The 21,131-nt window shown below is 57.4% G+C and overlaps 3 protein-coding genes across 3 annotated transcripts in view; 1 reads left to right on the forward strand and 2 right to left on the reverse strand.

The window, feature by feature from the left end:
* Window positions 1-21,131, forward strand: part of LOC116157877 (uncharacterized) — a 696,771-nt gene that overhangs the window by 94,887 nt on the left and 580,753 nt on the right. The gene's annotated exons all lie outside the window — the stretch shown is intronic.
* LOC135318452 (leucine-rich repeat-containing protein 37A3-like) lies at window positions 467-12,774 on the reverse strand. Its single transcript, XM_064494913.1, has 10 exons — window positions 12,754-12,774; window positions 11,344-11,429; window positions 10,177-10,207; window positions 9,749-9,905; window positions 9,320-9,562; window positions 7,442-7,727; window positions 6,301-6,418; window positions 4,897-5,033; window positions 4,429-4,520; window positions 467-3,825 (listed from the first exon to the last, which is right to left on the reverse strand). Exons 1-10 carry the CDS (start codon window positions 12,772-12,774, stop codon window positions 2,420-2,422), a joined length of 2,577 nt encoding a protein of 858 aa, XP_064350983.1. The 3' UTR covers window positions 467-2,419.
* LOC135323200 (leucine-rich repeat-containing protein 37A-like) lies at window positions 11,679-18,385 on the reverse strand. Its single transcript, XM_064495057.1, has 2 exons — window positions 16,769-18,385; window positions 11,679-11,787 (listed from the first exon to the last, which is right to left on the reverse strand). Exon 1 carries the CDS (start codon window positions 18,191-18,193, stop codon window positions 17,177-17,179), a length of 1,017 nt encoding a protein of 338 aa, XP_064351127.1. The 5' UTR covers window positions 18,194-18,385; the 3' UTR covers window positions 11,679-11,787; window positions 16,769-17,176.

Raw genomic sequence — 21,131 nt, forward strand, 5'->3', positions numbered from 1 at the left:
TCAGGTCCCAGCTCCTAAGCCCTGGCCCCATGGCCTGGAAAGGTCTCCGCTGACTCACCCCAGCGCCCTGCCCCCACCTTGGGAACAGCACCCCACCACAGCCTGTCCTGGGCCACTGTGGTCTCTGGGGCAGGACAGCCCCGGCCTGGGGCCCTCACAGCTAATATCCTGACCCTTGTGCCTCTGAAAAGCCACACAGGAAGGAGCACTGGCCCCTCCTGTCCTCTTAGAACGACACTCCCTGCGTCTACGTGCTCGTGCAATCCGCTCCGCCAGCCTGGCTGCCCCGGCCCAGAGGACCCCGAGACCCCCAGGGGCGAGCAGTCATCATCAGCGGCAGAACTGGGCCTAAATTCTGGACTCATCCTCCCTTCTCCCCCGCTGCTCCACAACTTCCCACCGGAGGCTTGCCCCCTCCAGCCCTGCCTGGCCCGCCTCCCCTCCCCATCCCTGGGCTATTTATAGGGACTGGGGGAGGCAGAGCTCCAGGGCTGTGGCTCCCTGGGCCTTCCCCAGGGGCCCCGCAGGCCAGGCAGTGTCTGCTTTCAGCCCAGAAAAAGGCTGTGTCACTCCAAGTAAGCAGTGGGGGTGGGGAGGCTGGGCAGAGGCAGGGGGCTGGGCTCTGGCCTGGGCCAGGGCCCTCCAAAGCCTTTTGCAGCCCACACACAAGCTGGGCTTCCTCAGAATCATTCTGGAGTCCCCCTTGGGGCTGGAGCGGTACGGGAGGTCTCTGCGGGCGCTAGCACCTCCTTGGGGAAGCCTGGAGGAGACCAGCACCCACACCACCAGGCTGCCACCTCCCCTGCAAGCCCCCCCGAGTCTCCTTTCTCTAACAAAACTATCCCTCTGACCCATGACTCCCCTCCACCAACAGTGGGTCGAATGCCTTAAGGTGCATTTCAAGGCCCTTCCGGCAAAATGCACAAACTCCCACACTTCTGCCTTTGTGGCTGCCCTGGTCCCACTGCCTGAAGCATCCCTTCCACTTGCCATCCTGTCTGGCAGACTCCCTTCTTTAGGTCTTCAGAGCCCAGTTTAAATGCCACCTCCTCCAGGAAGCCGTCCCTGATGAGGCCTGTTACCACTCCTCCCCTCCCCTCCCCGCCCACCATGCCCATTGAAATATATCCCTCCTCTCCTGCCCTGGCTCCCTCCTCCAGTGTGGAGCTGCTGTCTGTCTTGAGTAGTGATCTCTGGGGCTCCTGAGAGGGCAAGGCCCTGCCTCTCTCATCCCTCTGACCCCTGGCCCAGCCCCCAGCTCCATCAGCCATTTGAATGAGTGAGTGAAGGGAGGGGCGCCGAATGGAGCAGTGCAGGAACTAGTGACTGAACAGTGAATGGAAGTGGAGAGAACAGGGGGGCAGGAAAGCAGAAGAGACCCCACCTGTGTCTCCTGAGCCCTGGAGTGACTGCCTGGTGCCCCCACAGGTGGGAAGGTGGCAGGGGCAGCCCAGGCCAGGTCTCAGTGGCACGGCTCGGCCCTGGGCAGCCGCCAGCTCGGTCACCCTCATTCTTTCCAGATCAAAGTTCCCCCGGGGAACAGCCTGGAACCTGACACTGGCCTGGGGTGGGGGGACGGGGCCAGCTGGCACAGTTCGGGAGGAGGACGCGGAAAGGCAGGCACCTGTCCCCAGCTCCAGGGACCCCAGGCCAGCAGCCTTGGGAGGGGACTGGATACACTTCCGCACACCTACTTCAGCCCCAGCCCCGTCCTTGGATAGGCCATACTGGTAGGTGGGGAACCCGTGGCTCTAGGCCCTTCTGTCCCAGACTCCCCAAGGACCCCAAACCCTCAGGGCCTCAGCGGCTCGGCTTCCTGCACGACCATCCCCCCACATCAGTTCTGACTCAGCCCCACCCCGTCTCCCAGCACCTTCCATCCAGACACCCTCCAGGTGTGTGTTTCTCTGTCTCCCAGTGTCTGTATCTATTTCTGTCTTGGCACCTTTCTGTCTACACTCTCTGTACTTCTGTGCTTCTCTGTATTTTTCATTCTTGTCTCAGTCCTTACCCTGGTCTCTCTTTCCATCTCTCTGTCTCCCTAGACACGAAGAGTAACGATGGAGTGATTTGTCCACCCTTTCTTTTAAGGAAGGAGCTGTTTTCATGGCTCTCCCCCGTCTCCAGCCCCTAGTCCCTCCAGTCTACAGTGAACAGATTTTCCTGATGCTGAGATGAGGGTGGGAGAGGACAGACCCCACCGCCCCTGCTGCAGCCGGGCCTCCCTGGTGCCCTCAGGCTGCTGCGTCTGAGCCAGGCCTCGGTCAGCCCCAGGTCCAAAGCTTTATGAGTGACACTGGGCGAGCTGGAATGCTGAGCGTGATTCTGTCCTGGTCTTCCAACTGTCATCTCAACCTCCTTAGGTGGCTCTGGAGGTTGAGACGGGGCTTCCTCCTGGACCGAAGAAAGCCCCACCCCCTCAGGGGGACCTGTAGTCTGAGCTGTGGCCTCTTGTTGTCCTGGGAGATTCAACCTTCCCAGGGTGCTCCGGAGACGGAGAAAGAGGCTTAGACTGGACTGGAGAAATTTCAGCCTGCTCGGGGGAAACGGGAAAATGAGCAGAGCCCTCCTGCTGCTCTGGGGAACTTTCAGCCTCCTTAGCAGGCTCTGGAGTGATGACAACTGTGAGATCCAGGGGTTTGCCTATGGTACTAGGCATCACTGGATGCTGAGCTTCACCTGGCCCTGCAGGTGAGAACGTCACCTCATTATGTACTGGATGTTGAGCTGTGGCAGCTGTAGAGGTCTCTGGAGGCTGAGTTGGGGGCTCAAGCTGGACTGGAGAAGGTTCACCATTTCCTGAGGGGGCTGGAGGCTGTTCCGGAACCTCCTGCTCGACCAGTAACGGTTCCAACTGCTCAGGGGACCCTGCAGACTGAGATGAGGCCTCCTGTTGGGGCGGAGAAGGTCCAGCTTCACTTGTGGGCCCTGAAGTTATGGTGAGTGCAAGGTCCACAGGTTTAACAGTGACACTGGGCCACTGCAGAGACTGAGCTTGATCCTGGCCTGGAGGAGAAGCTGTTGTCACATGATCTTGAGAATGAGCTGGAGAGGGTTCGGCCTCAGCGGGAGACTGTGGACGCTGAGCTGTGCTTTCCTGCTGGGTTGCGGAAGGCTCTATCTCTGCTGGAGACTGAGCTGGGCTCTCCTGCTGGGTGGCTGGGTTCACCACCTCAGGATGCTCTGTGGGCTGAGCTGGGCTCTCCTGCTGGGTTGAGAAGGGTACAACTTCCCCATTAGGCTCATAAGGCTGAGCCGGTCGTCCCTGTTCACCTGGAGAAGGCTCAGCTTCCTCAGGAGGCTCTGGAGGCTGACCTGTGGCATCCTGCGGGGTTGGAGAAGGTTCTGCCTCCACAGAATATTCAGGAGGCTGAGGCCGGGGCTCCTGCTGGGCTGCGGTAAACTCGCCTTCCTTAGCAGGCTCTGGAGTGACCATAAGTTCCAAATCCACAGGTTTAAGTGTAACACTGGACAGCTTGGAGTGAGCTGGATAGTTACTTCCAGGTTGAGCTGCTGCCTCTTCACTCGCTGGAAACTGAGGTACATTCTCACCAGGGGACCCCGGAACTTGCGCTGGGGCCTCTTGCTGGAGTGGGGCAGAGTCATACTCAGGGCGCTCTGCAGGCTGAGCCTGGGCCTCCTGAGGGAATGGAGGAGGTTCCGCCTCCTCAGGATGCTCTGCAGGCTGAGCCTGGGCCTCCTGCTCAAGTGAAGGTTGCACCTCCTCGGGGCTCTCTGGAGGCTGAGACGCAGCTTCCTCCTGGACTGGAGAAGGTTCCACCTCCTCAGGGCTCTCTGGAGGCTGATAGGGGGCCTCCTGCAGAACTGGAGAAGTTTCAACCACATTAGTGACCTCTGGATTTATAGTAAGTGCCAGATCCACAGGGTTAACACTGACACTGTGCAGGTCTGACTGCTGAGCTTCATTCTCATTGGGACCATGAGGCCTTAATTGTTCAGCTAAAAGCTCCTGAAGCCCTCCCTCCCCCCAAGGGACTGCAGCGCCTACTTCCTCAGGGCCCTCTGAAGGCTGAGACAGAGCCCCCTGCTGAAGTGGAGCTGGTTCTGTCTCTTCAGTGGCCTCTGGACGCTGAGCCTGGGCCTCTGCCTGGGGCGGAAAAGATTCAACCTTCCCAGGGGTCTGTGGATTTTGAGCAGGACCCTCTTGCTGGGGTGGAGACTCAACCTCCTGAGTGGGCTCTGGACGCTGAGCCTGGGCCTCCTGCAGGGATGAGGACATTTCAGCCTCCTCAGGGGGCTCTGGAGGCTGATCTGGGCTTCCCAGAAGATCCAAAGGTAGATCTATATCTACAGCTTTGATCTTATTACCTTTAGGTCGAGACAGAGCTGGGGCCTGATTCTGATCCCAGCCTAGCACTGGAACCTCCTCTGGGAGCTTTTGATGCTGGGTTATCCTGTCATTCTCACCTTGACGTGGAACAGCAACATCTTCGTATGGCCCTGCAGGCAGCTCTCCATTTGACTCCACATCCGTGTACAGAAGTAGTCTCAGCTGACTCCTGTGTGAAAGAATTAAACTCCCCTGATTGTGAGTTGGGGGTCTGCTGGACAGAGCCCAGGGACCACCTCAGGGGCCATCCCTGGACCAGCAGCCAGAGTGGTTGCCAAGCAAAGAGCTGCAGCAGCCAAAAATACTGGGGAAACATAACACAAAGACGATTCGGGCACAGTGACACAGGCTAGTAGGAAACTGGCCAGGCACACTGAACAGACACCGAAGCGAAATGGCAGCTTGGCTACACGTGCGCCCCTCCCCTGCCTCATGTCCCACCCTGTAGTGGCACCTCATTTATTAGGTCAGAGTGAAGATGCAACCACAGTCAGGCTTTTTCCCAGGGTCCAAGCCATTCTTCTCCCAGCAAAGGTGACACTTACGTCCTGCCAGGCCCTCTCTCCAACCCCAGCCTGGCCCCCCAGCACAACGAGGCAGGATTTGGGCTGCAGACCAGAGTGGCCCCAGGCTCCAGCAGCGCAGGGGTGGGGGTGAGGTGGTGCAGAGCTTCCCAAGGAAGTCACAGGGCCCGGCCTTCAGGAAGATTCAGAAGTGCTAGCCCAGTTCTGGGCATCTGAACTCCTCCTCCTCAAAGCTGACATCTGAGAGACATTCTTCCTCCCCTTGGCCACACTGCTTCCAAGAAAAGTAGCTGACCTACAAAATGAGCACCAGTCAGGGCGGCGGGAGGGGAATACACCTTACAGTTAGATATTTTAAAATGTTGCCATGTCCTCTGAACTCTCAGCATCCATGTCTGATTATAAAATTCACCACTCTATTATTAGGGGTTACCACTGAATCAGTGATGACTCTAAAATTTCTGTAGGAAGGGTTTTGGAGTAGGTGAGCAATTCACTCTGAGAAAAACTGTTGGAAACCAAGTGAACAGCTCTTTACCTCGGCATGGGAAAATTTGCCCATCTCACCTTGTCTCAGCACAGCCATTAGTCTAGAAGCAATTACAATGCCCCTTTTCAGAGGTCTACCCTGTGTGCACACACAGAGAAGACACCTAGAATGTTAAAGTCAGCATGTTGGGGGGAGGTATAGCTCTGTGGTTAGTGTGTACCTAGCACGCACAAGGTCCTGGATTCAATCCCAGTACCTCCATTAAAAATAGTGGGGAAAGGGGTGGGAAGGGATAAACTGGGCATTGGAGACTTGCAGATACTAACACTATAAATAAAATAGACAAACAAGTTTATACTGTATAGCACAGGGAACGATATTCAGTATCTTCTAGTAACTTATGGTTAAAAAATAAGAAAACAAATCTATGTATGTTCCTATATGACTGTGTATTGTGCTGTACACCAGAAATTGACACAACAGTGTAAACTGACTATACTTCAATAAAAATATATTTTTAAGATATAGTATATATGTAAATAAATAAAAAAAAATGTGATTACCTCTTCCCTCTCAAAAAATAAAGTCAGCATGTTAAATAATTTTCTTGAAATACTGCAGATAGCACCCACTTTACTTCCTTCACAGCCCTTATAATCATCTCTCTGATTTTAGTCATTTTTAATTGTCTGGCACACCCTCTGGCCACTAAACTCCATGGAGAAGGCACTTCATCTTACTCCCAGCGTTAAGCACATAATGGTTTTTAAATGGAATTGATTCCAAGATTGGCCAAAGAGGAATGGCTCTGTTGTTATAATCAGCTTTCTGAAAATTTTAGCATCCATACTGGCTCAGGGAACAAGAGCAGGGTAGGTGGGTGATGTCCACTGCGGCCTCTGGAGGGGCCCAACAGCCGGGCCAGCCTGCCTCACCTGGTAGCCGATGGTCTTGCTGCGACACCACTCGAGCAGAATCTGCTTGATGCTGCTGGCGCTGGCCACTCCGAAGCTCTGTGAGCGCTTCAGCTTTGCCCGGGTCTCGCCCTTCCCCCTGTGGAGAGAGGGCAGGCCTGCTGGGGGCTGGGGGCCAGGGGGCTGCCTCTCAGCTGCCATCTGCTCCGGGAATGTGCCTCACCAGCTCTGCTCACCCAGGGAGATGCTCTGTCGGCAGGCAACCTCCCAGCCCCACGCCCACGTCCAGGCGTGTGCCCCGTGTCCCAGCTGCACTGCGTCCAGTGATGGGGTCCGGCAGGACCAGCCCCCTTCCAGCCTCCAGGCCCCCTGTGTACTTCCCACACTGGCGATCCTGCGGCAGAGGACCTGACCCCACATGGCCCATGCCCCTGCCCTCTGCTTGGAAAACCCTCCTTGCCTCCATCCCACCCCTCCTCTGAGCTCCTTCCGAGGCCACCCTCCCTCATGGTTTCCTATTCTAGGCCCCAAAGACACTCTTTATCGGCCAAGATCAGGTTGTCTGGGTCAGTGGGACACTTCCTGGGTCTGTCCCCCTCACCAGAGTCAGAGCCTTGGGAGCCACTACGGGGGGTGGGTCATTGTCTCATAGGCCTGGGCCAATCCTAAATGTAACAGAAGTCAATACCACTCACTGACAGGAGGGCTGGATAAACATGCAAAGGTGGCCGTTTCTAATGGGGCGGGTGGTGTAGTGTGACAGGGAGCCAGTGGTACTGGGGTCTCACTGTGTCACCTCCAGCTTCTGCTGGGAATCCCAGTGACTGCCCTCTGGTCTCCCCAGTCATGCCTGGAAACCAACCTCTTCAGTTGGATGAGGGATGTGGGTGTGAGGGTGCCTAGAGATCCCTCTGGGAATGTGGGAGAGGGGCTGGGGTCTCATCACAGCCTCCCTCCCCAGAACTGGAGCCACCTGCCCCTCAGCCGGCCCTGTAGCCAGCCCTGACCTATGTCTTGCCTGAGAGGTCACATCTTGGGGAACTGCCCTCGGGGGAACAGGACAGGGCCAGCTTTGCTCTGCCTGCCTGCCTGACCCCAGTGTGGGCTCAGGCTTCCTTTGGGGGCCCTGACTGATCTGGGAGGGTGCTAAGAGCATCCATACTTGCTGGCTTCTGTGTCCTGCTCCCATTTCTCAAACAATGCCTTCCGGGCCTGTGCCCCCGAGGTGCGGGGCAGCGTCTGTGACTGCACCAGCTCCCGGCGACGCTCCCCCTGCCGATGGGCCTGAGTCGTGGCTGGCGGCTGCGGGGAGGGGGACGACTGGGGTGGCGTCACCCGAGGTGGGCTGAGGAGAGACCACTGAGTCAAGAGCACAGATCTGGCCATCACTAGCTCGCACAGGCCCCGGGCCTCCACCCCACTGAATGTGAAATGAGGCAGCGGCTGGGCTATAGGCAGAGAGGAAGCACCCCTGTTCCAGCCCCCACCGGTTCCACAGGTTTTTGGAACTGAGCTGCTGTCTGAGGCCGGCCTGGCCAGCAGTGGGCCCCCTCTCTGGGCATAATCGCCCCTCGGCAGGTGTCAATGCCTGGGGTGGGCAGGGGCGGCCTCCTGGCAGGACAAGCACCCAGAACCAGCCCCACCAGGATCAGGCCCCCTCCTCGCCACCACTAAATAAGATCTCCTCTGTTTCCCCCCTAAAACAGTTTGTCAGAAAGTCACAATTCTCCTTTTATTATTAAGAGGGGGAGAAAAAAGCCAAGCCAGACCCCACCCAACACCCAGCTCCGATCACAGTTCAGAGGGCCTGGGGGCAGCGCATGGGGACAACCAGAGGCCAGGAGGCAGCCTGTAACACAGGGAACCCCCTCACAGGCCTCCCCCAGGGTAAGGGCCTCTCCAGGTAACTCCTCAGTCCACAAGCAGGAAGCCCCCAGCTCAGAGGGAGCCTAGCCAGGATGGCTGAAGATCCATCCTGTGGGGACTGAGAAACTCTCTCCAATCTTTGGACAGACTTGCTTTGAAGGATCCTTAAAGATACCAGCCCTCCGCCGTATTGTTCCAAACAAAACTCTCTACCAAGCTTCGCTGCCTCATTTCTCCTCTCAAACCCCACTCAGCGACACTGCTGCCTTAGTTATCCAGAGGCACCAAGCCAAGGAAGGTGCCTCCTCCTGGGGTTGGCACTGGGAGCTCCGTGCAGGGGCCTGGGTAGCCTGGGTCCAAGGCCAAGCCCAGACACTTCCTGGGGAGTGACGACCCTGCCACCGGGAACAGGGGCCCTGACTCGCCTGTTATCGTTCCTGCTGGCCGTCACCCCCCCATAGCCAGAGCTGGACAAAGACCGTGGGAGGGAAGAGTTCTTCTCTGCGGGACAAAGGGAGGGAGAGAAATAACAAACCCTGGCCTTGGGGAGGGCCACCACTGCCTGCCTCCCATCCTTTGACCCCGCCCTGAGCTATTCACCCAGCATCACTCTGGGCACTGACAGGACCTCTGGGCTAAGCTGACCCTGCCTGGGCCAACAGTTGAGGAGAAAGGATGTTGGAACATAGAGCAATGACATAAAAGAGGTCCTTTAAAGTACTCCTCACTGCATTTGAGAGCACAGAGCCCAGGACCTCCTGTGCTACATATCCAGTAAACACCATGTTACCAAGCCCTCATTCTGGAAATCCACACAGCCCGACCCAAGGGCACACCACTGGGGCCTGATCACAGGTCCAAGACAGCCCCAGGGGGACCACGCCAGGTCTGTTACACACAAAGTGTGCAGGGTAGGCGGCCACCTTCTAACCACAGCCTTGATCTGCAGTAAAAGCCATGGTCATACCCAGCAGGATGAGGCTACTTCACAGCAGCTCTGGGAGAGGAGCCGGGAAAGATGGGCCCCATCTGATGGAGCAGGCGAGCTGGGGACGGGGGTGGCAGTGACAGGCAGAGCGGGTAGGGCCCGGCCCCAGGATTTCTGAGTCTCTTGCAAACCACCCCCAGCCCCTGCCCTCCTTCACATTTTGAGGTCATGGTCTCCTGCTCCTACCACTGGGACTGGGAGTCCAGGATGTGGTGGCCGCGCTGGGGCTTGAGCTGAGGCCCCCCAGGATGGCAGCAGACGTGGGCGAGAGAGCTGTGGCTGAGGTCTCCCCAGAGAACTTCTCGGAGACTCGTGTGACGGCCGTGACTGGCTGATGAGGCTGCCGCAAGGAGAGGCTCACAGGGCGAGGCTTGTGGGGCTCTGGTGTTGGGATGGTTTGGGCGGCTTCGGGGGGCCCATCACCCGGACCTGAAACAGGTGACCAGCAGGGGTCGGGGGTTTCAGCCATGGCATTAACAGGGGCCACAGAACCACCCAGGAGGACTCCAGCCTGGGTTCAACTGAGGGGCGGTGGGAGGGGCGGGCAGAGGGCGGGGCGAGCCCGGCGAGCCCCGGGAATGGGCGCCGCTTGGGGGCGGTGCCTGTGGGCGGGGCCTGGCGGCTCGGGGTCACCCCCAACCCCAGCCCCTGTGACCCACGCAATGCGGCGAGGGGGAGAGCCGCCAGTGACGCTGGAGAAGAGCTCGCCCAGCCTCTCGTCTCCGTCGGTGCGGAGCTCAGGGGGAGTGCCAAGGCGGAGACCCCCTTGACCCTGGAGAAGCAGTGTGCGACATGTGGGAGGGACTGCGGGCCGTCAGAGGAAGGCCTCGACCCCCAAGTGGACTTGATTTAGGAGACAGCGGACGTGGGTTATGCGTTCCCACGGGGCTCTCACACTCAGGGCCCAGGTACTACTGGGGGTAGGGATCCCCCACTGCTCTGGGGGACCTGAGAGCGGCAGCAGTAACCCCCAGAACTGTCACCCTGTGCACATGACTGCCCGCTCTAAGCCGTGGACACGGCCCTCACAAGCACATACTTACGTGTGGCATCTTGGCCTGGAATTTCTTGCACCTAAGGGAGAGGGAGACAGGTGGTGAGGTCCCTCCTTGTCTCTGCAATTATGCACTCTCCCCTCCCAGCCCCACTCTGTGTAACAAGATTCCTGTGTCCTTCCTGCCAGTGGTCACGGGGCTCTGAGCTCACTGAGTGGCCCCTGTTGGGGCATCCACAAGTGACTGAGGTCAAACAGAGAAGAGAAGGTGTGCTTAGGACCGAATCTCCAAATTCTTGGGTCAGAGACCATGGGACTAATCACCTCTCTCCCTCCATCAAGTCTCAGTCCCTGGCCTGTGGTTACAGGCCAGGGCTCCCACCTCGATTCCCTCTCAACACCCCTTTCATGCTGGAACCCAGATATTCCTCCCTTCCATAACCCCCAACCTCCAAACATCACGAGAAAGGGAGGAATGAAAATAGCTTTTGCTTCGGAATGACAGAACGATGGGCAAAGGTGCTGTCTGATCTCATGTACATAGTAAAATTGCTTTAAAATAAAAAATGGGAGCATCTCCTCCTTCTTTGTGCAAAAAGCCTCTCCTGATTAGCCTTCTCCTTCCTAGGCCTGGCCCACTTGAAAGAGGGCTAGTGGCTGGGCAGGCACAGCCAGGTGGCAGGGGAACGAGAGGCCTGAAAGACTTGTTTCTGTCACACTGGGCTTCCGAAGATGTTTGCAGCCACAGACCTCCTGGACTGGCCTGCTCTGCCCCAAAGGAGCTGGATCAGCGTAACAGATGCTGAACGCCAATCCCCCCTCTCTCACTCCTCCACAGGGACAGGAACACTGGGTTACCTAATCCAAGGAGCCTTCCAGCAATTATTTTATGAGAAAGTCAAATGCCAAAAGGCGTGCATGGTGTGTGTGTGTGTGTGTGTGTGTGTGTGTGTGTGTGTGTGTGTGTGTGTGTGTGTGTGTGTGTGTGTGTGTGTGTGTGTGTTTGTGTTTTGTAAGTTGCTCTCAGCACAGGGTGAGCCAGACTGCTCCCTGCATTCTTTCTCTGGGTGGAATCTTTGATAGAGACTAGGAGAGAGGCTTCTGCTACAGCTTCTGCCCCAAGTAGCACTCAGCCCCTCCAGGTCTGAGCATGGGAGCCTGGAGTTTAGAGACCCTGGTCTCTGCCAGGAAAGCCCAGCCACTTCCTTCGCAGGACCTGAGGAATGACCAGGTGGGGAAGTTTGGGAGGGACTGAACAGCCTGGTCCCTGTCCCCATAGCCGATGTGAACCTGGGCCTGTGCCTGGTCCGGCAGCATAGAGGGGAGTGGGGGCAGGCAGGTGTCTGGCCTTCTCTCCCAGCTTCCCGGAGAAAGAAGCCTGGCTGGGTCTCTAGGCTGGGAACCCTAACGGTTGATAGATTCTAGGGACTAGCTGCCGAGGATCCACCCACATTCTCCCAACTCAGGCAGGTTACCTGGTCTCTCCTGATGTACCATGACGACATCTGGGAGGGGCTGGGCAGGGCTCCATCTGTGACTGGCAAGGGCAGAGATGGGGCTTGCAGTGGGTTTTGGGCAGACAGTACCAGAAACATACCATCCCCCTTGGCTTCTCTGACTGCTGACAGTCAGACCGCTGAGTCAATAGCTGGAGATGAGCCTAGGAGAGGAGAGATGAACCAGGAGTGGGAGGAAGAGGGGCAGAGGGGCAGGGAGAGCAGGAGTGAGGGCGGAGGGGGTGATGCTGAGGTGGGGAGGGGGTGATCGACCACCAGTGCTACCCAAGAGCTGGCTCCACGCCACCTGGGGGGAGGCTGCAGCTTGCCCCAGGCCCCAGGGGTTCCTCTCAGCCATCCCCTCAAGGCCCCTCCTCCAAACCTCCCCCAGCTCCTGCCGGGTAACAGACTGTGGAGGAGGTGAGGGCTGATGGACCCTGCTGAACTCCCTCCACATTCACCAGCCCTGATGTCAGCGGGCTAGCGAGGCCGACCTCCCACTGAGTCCCAGGGGCCCTGACACCCACCCTTCCAGCTTCCCTTCCCCTGGCTGTGACCTGTCCACCGCCCGCTGGTCCCTTGATCTGCTGTGCTGCTGGGCTGGAAGTAGGATGTGGGACAAGGCTTCCTGAGTCCCCTGCCGTCACCTCACGCAGTCAAATCCTTGCCAAGCCCAAACCATGAAGCCAGGAGATGAGATGGGGGAACGGAGGCCCCGGGAGGGACACGGACAGGCCCGAGGCCACAAGTAAGGTCCACAACGACACGTGCAAAACCCAGGGCCCTTCCTCTAGTCCCAGCACCCCTCTGGGGGCAGCAGTCAAATCCAGCCAAGTCTGGGCAGCTCCTCCTGCTCCCATTTGCCTGGAGGCTCCTGTTCCCTGGAACTGCTCCTCAGAACTCTTCAGAACCCCCTCCAGGCCCTCCGGCACTGCCCCCTGAGGACCATCCCTCCTCCTGCCTGTCCTGACTGCCCTCCCACCCCCTCAGCTTCTCCTCCCCATGGACCTTCCTGAGTGGCTGTTCTTTCCCTCACCCTTTAACCGTGGTCCCCAGGGCTCTGATCTGGGCCTGACCCCTTTCACCCGCAGACTCTTTCTGGGTGGTGTCACCCACCCCCACCTCCATACCGATGACTGCCGCTTCTCCATCGCCAGCCCAGCCCCTCTCCATATACCCAACAGCCTCCAGCCCTCAGGCCTGAAGGTCCCACCCCCTCCCCAGACTCCTCAGGTCCCGAGAAGGCACACAAGGCTTACAGGGCGGGGAAAGGCCATAAGAAGTGGGATGGTGCAGGCCACTGCATTCCTGGGCCCACTTGTCAGGCCCACTCCTCCACCTTCTGCACCCGAGTCCCCGGGCGTGGGTGAGGTGCATATACACACTTGCGTGCATGTGTTGGACCCCATCCTCAGAGAGCTGGGGCTGTCTGTCTCAGCTGTTCATCCACCCCCACACCTGGAGAGACAACTGGCTTTAGAAAGTGCTCTGTGAACATGGGGTGATGGGATACCTCGAAAAAGGGGACTCACTTGGGAGCCAGTCGAACCTCCAGGATGGACTGAGATGGGTGACGGAGAGGGTGCGTTAGCGGCCACGATGAGCCACAGGGGGCTCACAGGTACTGCACAACCCTGTCTCGAAGGTCACAGCCTTTGCACTGAGTCAAAGGCAGCTGCCAACCTCACTGGTCACTTCACCCCTCCAAGCCCCTCTGCCAGGATGGGCTCAGGTTGGAAGGTCAGGGGCCAGGCCAGACCCATTATCTGCCAGGCCCTGATGGGCCCTGCCTGCCTGCAGCCCTCAGCTTGCTGGGTGGCTGATGGGCCTGGGAGTTCTCATAATTGGGAAGGTGTGTGAAGCCAGTCATTCCCCACTCCCCAGGGTTCCCAGCTGCAGGCACCCAAAGGGAGTAGACTAACAAGGACCCAGTGGAGCAATGCACTCCAGGGCCGGACCCCTCGGCAAACAAAGGATCTCCCACCCCTCCTCTCCAATCTGAAATCCAGCCTCTGCCCTGGAAACTGTTGCCTTGTTATGAGATCCATATGGGTGTGGATGCAAGGCTTACGTTTATCTTTTCCTGCCAGGTTGCTGGGTTCGGGAGCCAAGGGGAATGCTAAGCAAGGAGGTGGGAGTGTGGTGGAGGCTGCGCAGGAGCCCGGGGGGCCAGTCGTGGAGGCCCCAGGCCTCATCTCCGGCCAGGACTAGGAGAGGGACACATGGGGCTCTGCCCTCTGCCCCAGAGCTCTGCCTGCCTGAACTCTCCTGAATCCTGGAACCCTGAGGCCCCTGCGTGGGGGGACGGAAGAGACCCCTGCCCCCTGGGTCACTCCAATTCCCCTCTACCAAACCCTCCTTTAAACTCCATCCCAGGGACACTCAGCTGGACACACATTTTCATCTTTCTCCCACGTATCTGAGGACGTGTCTGTGCACGTATCATGCTTGCGTGTCCCAGTGTGGGTGTGTCAGTGCGGAGGGAAGATGTGGGCATTGCAGAGTCTACAGGACCTGCACGTGTATGTGGCGTGTGGGGTGTGGGTACATTTCCAAGCACCTGTGTTTATAGGAGGGACTTTTATGCATTTGCTCATAAGTGCTGAACGTGTTCTAGACACACGCAAATGCATGCCTGCTGCACATGTGTCAGCGTAGAACGCACGCATGCCTGTATGTGTATGTTGAGCGTCTCCATATGCTTCCATATATCAAGCGTTTGTGTATCACCGTGTGAGTCTGACTGCACAAGTCAGGTGCCCCATCTCTGGCTGCCTCTTTAACCAGACCTAGAAGTCTGTCTCTAGAAGGTAGGGATCCTGGGCGCTCTGCGGAGACTTGCATACAAGGTTTTAAGGGTGGCCCTGATCCGGAGAGAGGGTAAGAGAGAGCAGACCTTCTCAACCCCCGACCAACGTTGGGCCCTCGTGGTCCTAGTGGAGGAGGAATTTCCCACGGGCCTCTGCTGAGGCTCAGGCCGCCCAGAGAACAAACAGCACACATCCCCGTGTGGAGGGGCCTGCCTCCTCCCAGCAAAGGCAGGGGCTGCGGAGGGTGTGGAGTGGAGACAGCTGCTTCCAGCCCAGATAAGGCCATGGGGCTCACAGTTTCCATTTCTAGGATCCCCTCCCCACTCAGGTCCCAGCTCCTAAGCCCTGGCCCCATGGCCTGGAAAGGTCTCCGCTGACTCACCCCAGCGCCCTGCCCCCACCTTGGGAACAGCACCCCACCACAGCCTGTCCTGGGCCACTGTGGTCTCTGGGGCAGGACAGCCCCGGCCTGGGGCCCTCACAGCTAATATCCTGACCCTTGTGCCTCTGAAAAGCCACACAGGAAGGAGCACTGGCCCCTCCTGTCCTCTTAGAACGACACTCCCTGCGTCTACGTGCTCGTGCAATCCGCTCCGCCAGCCTGGCTGCCCCGGCCCAGAGGACCCCGAGACCCCCAGGGGCGAGCAGTCATCATCAGCGGCAGAACTGGGCCTAAATTCTGGACTCATCCTCCCTTCTCCCCCGCTGCTCCACAACTTCCCACCGGAGGCTTGCCCCCTCCAGCCCTGCCTGGCCCGCCTCCCCTCCCCATCCCTGGGCTATTTATAGGGACTGGGGGAGGCAGAGCTCCAGGGCTGTGGCTCCCTGGGCCTTCCCCAGGGGCCCCGCAGGCCAGGCAGTGTCTGCTTTCAGCCCAGAAAAAGGCTGTGTCACTCCAAGTAAGCAGTGGGGGTGGGGAGGCTGGGCAGAGGCAGGGGGCTGGGCTCTGGCCTGGGCCAGGGCCCTCCAAAGCCTTTTGCAGCCCACACACAAGCTGGGCTTCCTCAGAATCATTCTGGAGTCCCCCTTGGGGCTGGAGCGGTACGGGAGGTCTCTGCGGGCGCTAGCACCTCCTTGGGGAAGCCTGGAGGAGACCAGCACCCACACCACCAGGCTGCCACCTCCCCTGCAAGCCCCCCCGAGTCTCCTTTCTCTAACAAAACTATCCCTCTGACCCATGACTCCCCTCCACCAACAGTGGGTCGAATGCCTTAAGGTGCATTTCAAGGCCCTTCCGGCAAAATGCACAAACTCCCACACTTCTGCCTTTGTGGCTGCCCTGGTCCCACTGCCTGAAGCATCCCTTCCACTTGCCATCCTGTCTGGCAGACTCCCTTCTTTAGGTCTTCAGAGCCCAGTTTAAATGCCACCTCCTCCAGGAAGCCGTCCCTGATGAGGCCTGTTACCACTCCTCCCCTCCCCTCCCCGCCCACCATGCCCATTGAAATATATCCCTCCTCTCCTGCCCTGGCTCCCTCCTCCAGTGTGGAGCTGCTGTCTGTCTTGAGTAGTGATCTCTGGGGCTCCTGAGAGGGCAAGGCCCTGCCTCTCTCATCCCTCTGACCCCTGGCCCAGCCCCCAGCTCCATCAGCCATTTGAATGAGTGAGTGAAGGGAGGGGCGCCGAATGGAGCAGTGCAGGAACTAGTGACTGAACAGTGAATGGAAGTGGAGAGAACAGGGGGGCAGGAAAGCAGAAGAGACCCCACCTGTGTCTCCTGAGCCCTGGAGTGACTGCCTGGTGCCCCCACAGGTGGGAAGGTGGCAGGGGCAGCCCAGGCCAGGTCTCAGTGGCACGGCTCGGCCCTGGGCAGCCGCCAGCTCGGTCACCCTCATTCTTTCCAGATCAAAGTTCCCCCGGGGAACAGCCTGGAACCTGACACTGGCCTGGGGTGGGGGGACGGGGCCAGCTGGCACAGTTCGGGAGGAGGACGCGGAAAGGCAGGCACCTGTCCCCAGCTCCAGGGACCCCAGGCCAGCAGCCTTGGGAGGGGACTGGATACACTTCCGCACACCTACTTCAGCCCCAGCCCCGTCCTTGGATAGGCCATACTGGTAGGTGGGGAACCCGTGGCTCTAGGCCCTTCTGTCCCAGACTCCCCAAGGACCCCAAACCCTCAGGGCCTCAGCGGCTCGGCTTCCTGCACGACCATCCCCCCACATCAGTTCTGACTCAGCCCCACCCCGTCTCCCAGCACCTTCCATCCAGACACCCTCCAGGTGTGTGTTTCTCTGTCTCCCAGTGTCTGTATCTATTTCTGTCTTGGCACCTTTCTGTCTACACTCTCTGTACTTCTGTGCTTCTCTGTATTTTTCATTCTTGTCTCAGTCCTTACCCTGGTCTCTCTTTCCATCTCTCTGTCTCCCTAGACACGAAGAGTAACGATGGAGTGATTTGTCCACCCTTTCTTTTAAGGAAGGAGCTGTTTTCATGGCTCTCCCCCGTCTCCAGCCCCTAGTCCCTCCAGTCTACAGTGAACAGATTTTCCTGATGCTGAGATGAGGGTGGGAGAGGACAGACCCCACCGCCCCTGCTGCAGCCGGGCCTCCCTGGTGCCCTCAGGCTGCTGCGTCTGAGCCAGGCCTCGGTCAGCCCCAGGTCCAAAGCTTTATGAGTGACACTGGGCGAGCTGGAATGCTGAGCGTGATTCTGTCCTGGTCTTCCAACTGTCATCTCAACCTCCTTAGGTGGCTCTGGAGGTTGAGACGGGGCTTCCTCCTGGACCGAAGAAAGCCCCACCCCCTCAGGGGGACCTGTAGTCTGAGCTGTGGCCTCTTGTTGTCCTGGGAGATTCAACCTTCCCAGGGTGCTCCGGAGACGGAGAAAGAGGCTTAGACTGGACTGGAGAAATTTCAGCCTGCTCGGGGGAAACGGGAAAATGAGCAGAGCCCTCCTGCTGCTCTGGGGAACTTTCAGCCTCCTTAGCAGGCTCTGGAGTGATGACAACTGTGAGATCCAGGGGTTTGCCTATGGTACTAGGCATCACTGGATGCTGAGCTTCACCTGGCCCTGCAGGTGAGAACGTCACCTCATTATGTACTGGATGTTGAGCTGTGGCAGCTGTAGAGGTCTCTGGAGGCTGAGTTGGGGGCTCAAGCTGGACTGGAGAAGGTTCACCATTTCCTGAGGGGGCTGGAGGCTGTTCCGGAACCTCCTGCTCGACCAGTAACGGTTCCAACTGCTCAGGGGACCCTGCAGACTGAGATGAGGCCTCCTGTTGGGGCGGAGAAGGTCCAGCTTCACTTGTGGGCCCTGAAGTTATGGTGAGTGCAAGGTCCACAGGTTTAACAGTGACACTGGGCCACTGCAGAGACTGAGCTTGATCCTGGCCTGGAGGAGAAGCTGTTGTCACATGATCTTGAGAATGAGCTGGAGAGGGTTCGGCCTCAGCGGGAGACTGTGGACGCTGAGCTGTGCTTTCCTGCTGGGTTGCGGAAGGCTCTATCTCTGCTGGAGACTGAGCTGGGCTCTCCTGCTGGGTGGCTGGGTTCACCACCTCAGGATGCTCTGTGGGCTGAGCTGGGCTCTCCTGCTGGGTTGAGAAGGGTACAACTTCCCCATTAGGCTCATAAGGCTGAGCCGGTCGTCCCTGTTCACCTGGAGAAGGCTCAGCTTCCTCAGGAGGCTCTGGAGGCTGACCTGTGGCATCCTGCGGGGTTGGAGAAGGTTCTGCCTCCACAGAATATTCAGGAGGCTGAGGCCGGGGCTCCTGCTGGGCTGCGGTAAACTCGCCTTCCTTAGCAGGCTCTGGAGTGACCATAAGTTCCAAATCCACAGGTTTAAGTGTAACACTGGACAGCTTGGAGTGAGCTGGATAGTTACTTCCAGGTCGAGCTGCTGCCTCTTCACTCGCTGGAAACTGAGGTACATTCTCACCAGGGGACCCCGGAACTTGCGCTGGGGCCTCTTGCTGGAGTGGGGCAGAGTCATACTCAGGGCGCTCTGCAGGCTGAGCCTGGGCCTCCTGAGGGAATAGAGGAGGTTCCGCCTCCTCAGGATGCTCTGCAGGCTGAGCCTGGGCCTCCTGCTCAAGTGAAGGTTGCACCTCCTCGGGGCTCTCTGGAGGCTGAGACGCAGCTTCCTCCTGGACTGGAGAAGGTTCCACCTCCTCAGGGCTCTCTGGAGGCTGATAGGGGGCCTCCTGCAGAACTGGAGAAGTTTCAACCACATTAGTGACCTCTGGATTTATAGTAAGTGCCAGATCCACAGGGTTAACACTGACACTGTGCAGGTCTGACTGCTGAGCTTCATTCTCATTGGGACCATGAGGCCTTAATTGTTCAGCTAAAAGCTCCTGAAGCCCTCCCTCCCCCCAAGGGACTGCAGCGCCTACTTCCTCAGGGCCCTCTGAAGGCTGAGACAGAGCCCCCTGCTGAAGTGGAGCTGGTTCTGTCTCTTCAGTGGCCTCTGGACGCTGAGCCTGGGCCTCTGCCTGGGGCGGAAAAGATTCAACCTTCCCAGGGGTCTGTGGATTTTGAGCAGGACCCTCTTGCTGGGGTGGAGACTCAACCTCCTGAGTGGGCTCTGGACGCTGAGCCTGGGCCTCCTGCAGGGATGAGGACATTTCAGCCTCCTCAGGGGGCTCTGGAGGCTGATCTGGGCTTCCCAGAAGATCCAAAGGTAGATCTATATCTACAGCTTTGATCTTATTACCTTTAGGTCGAGACAGAGCTGGGGCCTGATTCTGATCCCAGCCTAGCACTGGAACCTCCTCTGGGAGCTTTTGATGCTGGGTTATCCTGTCATTCTCACCTTGACGTGGAACAGCAACATCTTCGTATGGCCCTGCAGGCAGCTCTCCATTTGACTCCACATCCGTGTACAGAAGTAGTCTCAGCTGACTCCTGTGTGAAAGAATTAAACTCCCCTGATTGTGAGTTGGGGGTCTGCTGGACAGAGCCCAGGGACCACCTCAGGGGCCATCCCTGGACCAGCAGCCAGAGTGGTTGCCAAGCAAAGAGCTGCAGCAGCCAAAAATACTGGGGAAACATAACACAAAGACGATTCGGGCACAGTGACACAGGCTAGTAGGAAACTGGCCAGGCACACTGAACAGACACCGAAGCGAAATGGCAGCTTGGCTACACGTGCGCCCCTCCCCTGCCTCATGTCCCACCCTGTAGTGGCACCTCATTTATTAGGTCAGAGTGAAGATGCAACCACAGTCAGGCTTTTTCCCAGGGTCCAAGCCATTCTTCTCCCAGCAAAGGTGACACTTACGTCCTGCCAGGCCCTCTCTCCAACCCCAGCCTGGCCCCCCAGCACAACGAGGCAGGATTTGGGCTGCAGACCAGAGTGGCCCCAGGCTCCAGCAGCGCAGGGGTGGGGGTGAGGTGGTGCAGAGCTTCCCAAGGAAGTCACAGGGCCCGGCCTTCAGGAAGATTCAGAAGTGCTAGCCCAGTTCTGGGCATCTGAACTCCTCCTCCTCAAAGCTGACATCTGAGAGACATTCTTCCTCCCCTTGGCCACACTGCTTCCAAGAAAAGTAGCTGACCTACAAAATGAGCACCAGTCAGGGCGGCGGGAGGGGAATACACCTTACAGTTAGATATTTTAAAATGTTGCCATGTCCTCTGAACTCTCAGCATCCATGTCTGATTATAAAATTCACCACTCTATTATTAGGGGTTACCACTGAATCAGTGATGACTCTAAAATTTCTGTAGGAAGGGTTTTGGAGTAGGTGAGCAATTCACTCTGAGAAAAACTGTTGGAAACCAAGTGAACAGCTCTTTACCTCGGCATGGGAAAATTTGCCCATCTCACCTTGTCTCAGCACAGCCATTAGTCTAGAAGCAATTACAATGCCCCTTTTCAGAGGTCTACCCTGTGTGCACACACAGAGAAGACACCTAGAATGTTAAAGTCAGCATGTTGGGGGGAGGTATAGCTCTGTGGTTAGTGTGTACCTAGCACGCACAAGGTCCTGGATTCAATCCCAGTACCTCCATTAAAAATAGTGGGGAAAGGGGTGGGAAGGGATAAACTGGGCATTGGAGACTTGCAGATACTAACACTATAAATAAAATAGACAAACAAGTTTATACTGTATAGCACAGGGAACGATATTCAGTATCTTCTAGTAACTTATGGTTAAAAAATAAGAAAACAAATCTATGTATGTTCCTATATGACTGTGTATTGTGCTGTACACCAGAAATTGACACAACAGTGTAAACTGACTATACTTCAATAAAAATATATTTTTAAGATATAGTATATATGTAAATAAATAAAAAAAAATGTGATTACCTCTTCCCTCTCAAAAAATAAAGTCAGCATGTTAAATAATTTTCTTGAAATACTGCAGATAGCACCCACTTTACTTCCTTCACAGCCCTTATAATCATCTCTCTGATTTTAGTCATTTTTAATTGTCTGGCACACCCTCTGGCCACTAAACTCCATGGAGAAGGCACTTCATCTTACTCCCAGCGTTAAGCACATAATGGTTTTTAAATGGAATTGATTCCAAGATTGGCCAAAGAGGAATGGCTCTGTTGTTATAATCAGCTTTCTGAAAATTTTAGCATCCATACTGGCTCAGGGAACAAGAGCAGGGTAGGTGGGTGATGTCCACTGCGGCCTCTGGAGGGGCCCAACAGCCGGGCCAGCCTGCCTCACCTGGTAGCCGATGGTCTTGCTGCGACACCACTCGAGCAGAATCTGCTTGATGCTGCTGGCGCTGGCCACTCCGA

The sequence above is a fragment of the Camelus dromedarius genome, chromosome 16 (assembly GCF_036321535.1).
Source record: "Camelus dromedarius isolate mCamDro1 chromosome 16, mCamDro1.pat, whole genome shotgun sequence".
NCBI classification, from domain to species: domain Eukaryota; kingdom Metazoa; phylum Chordata; class Mammalia; order Artiodactyla; family Camelidae; genus Camelus; species Camelus dromedarius.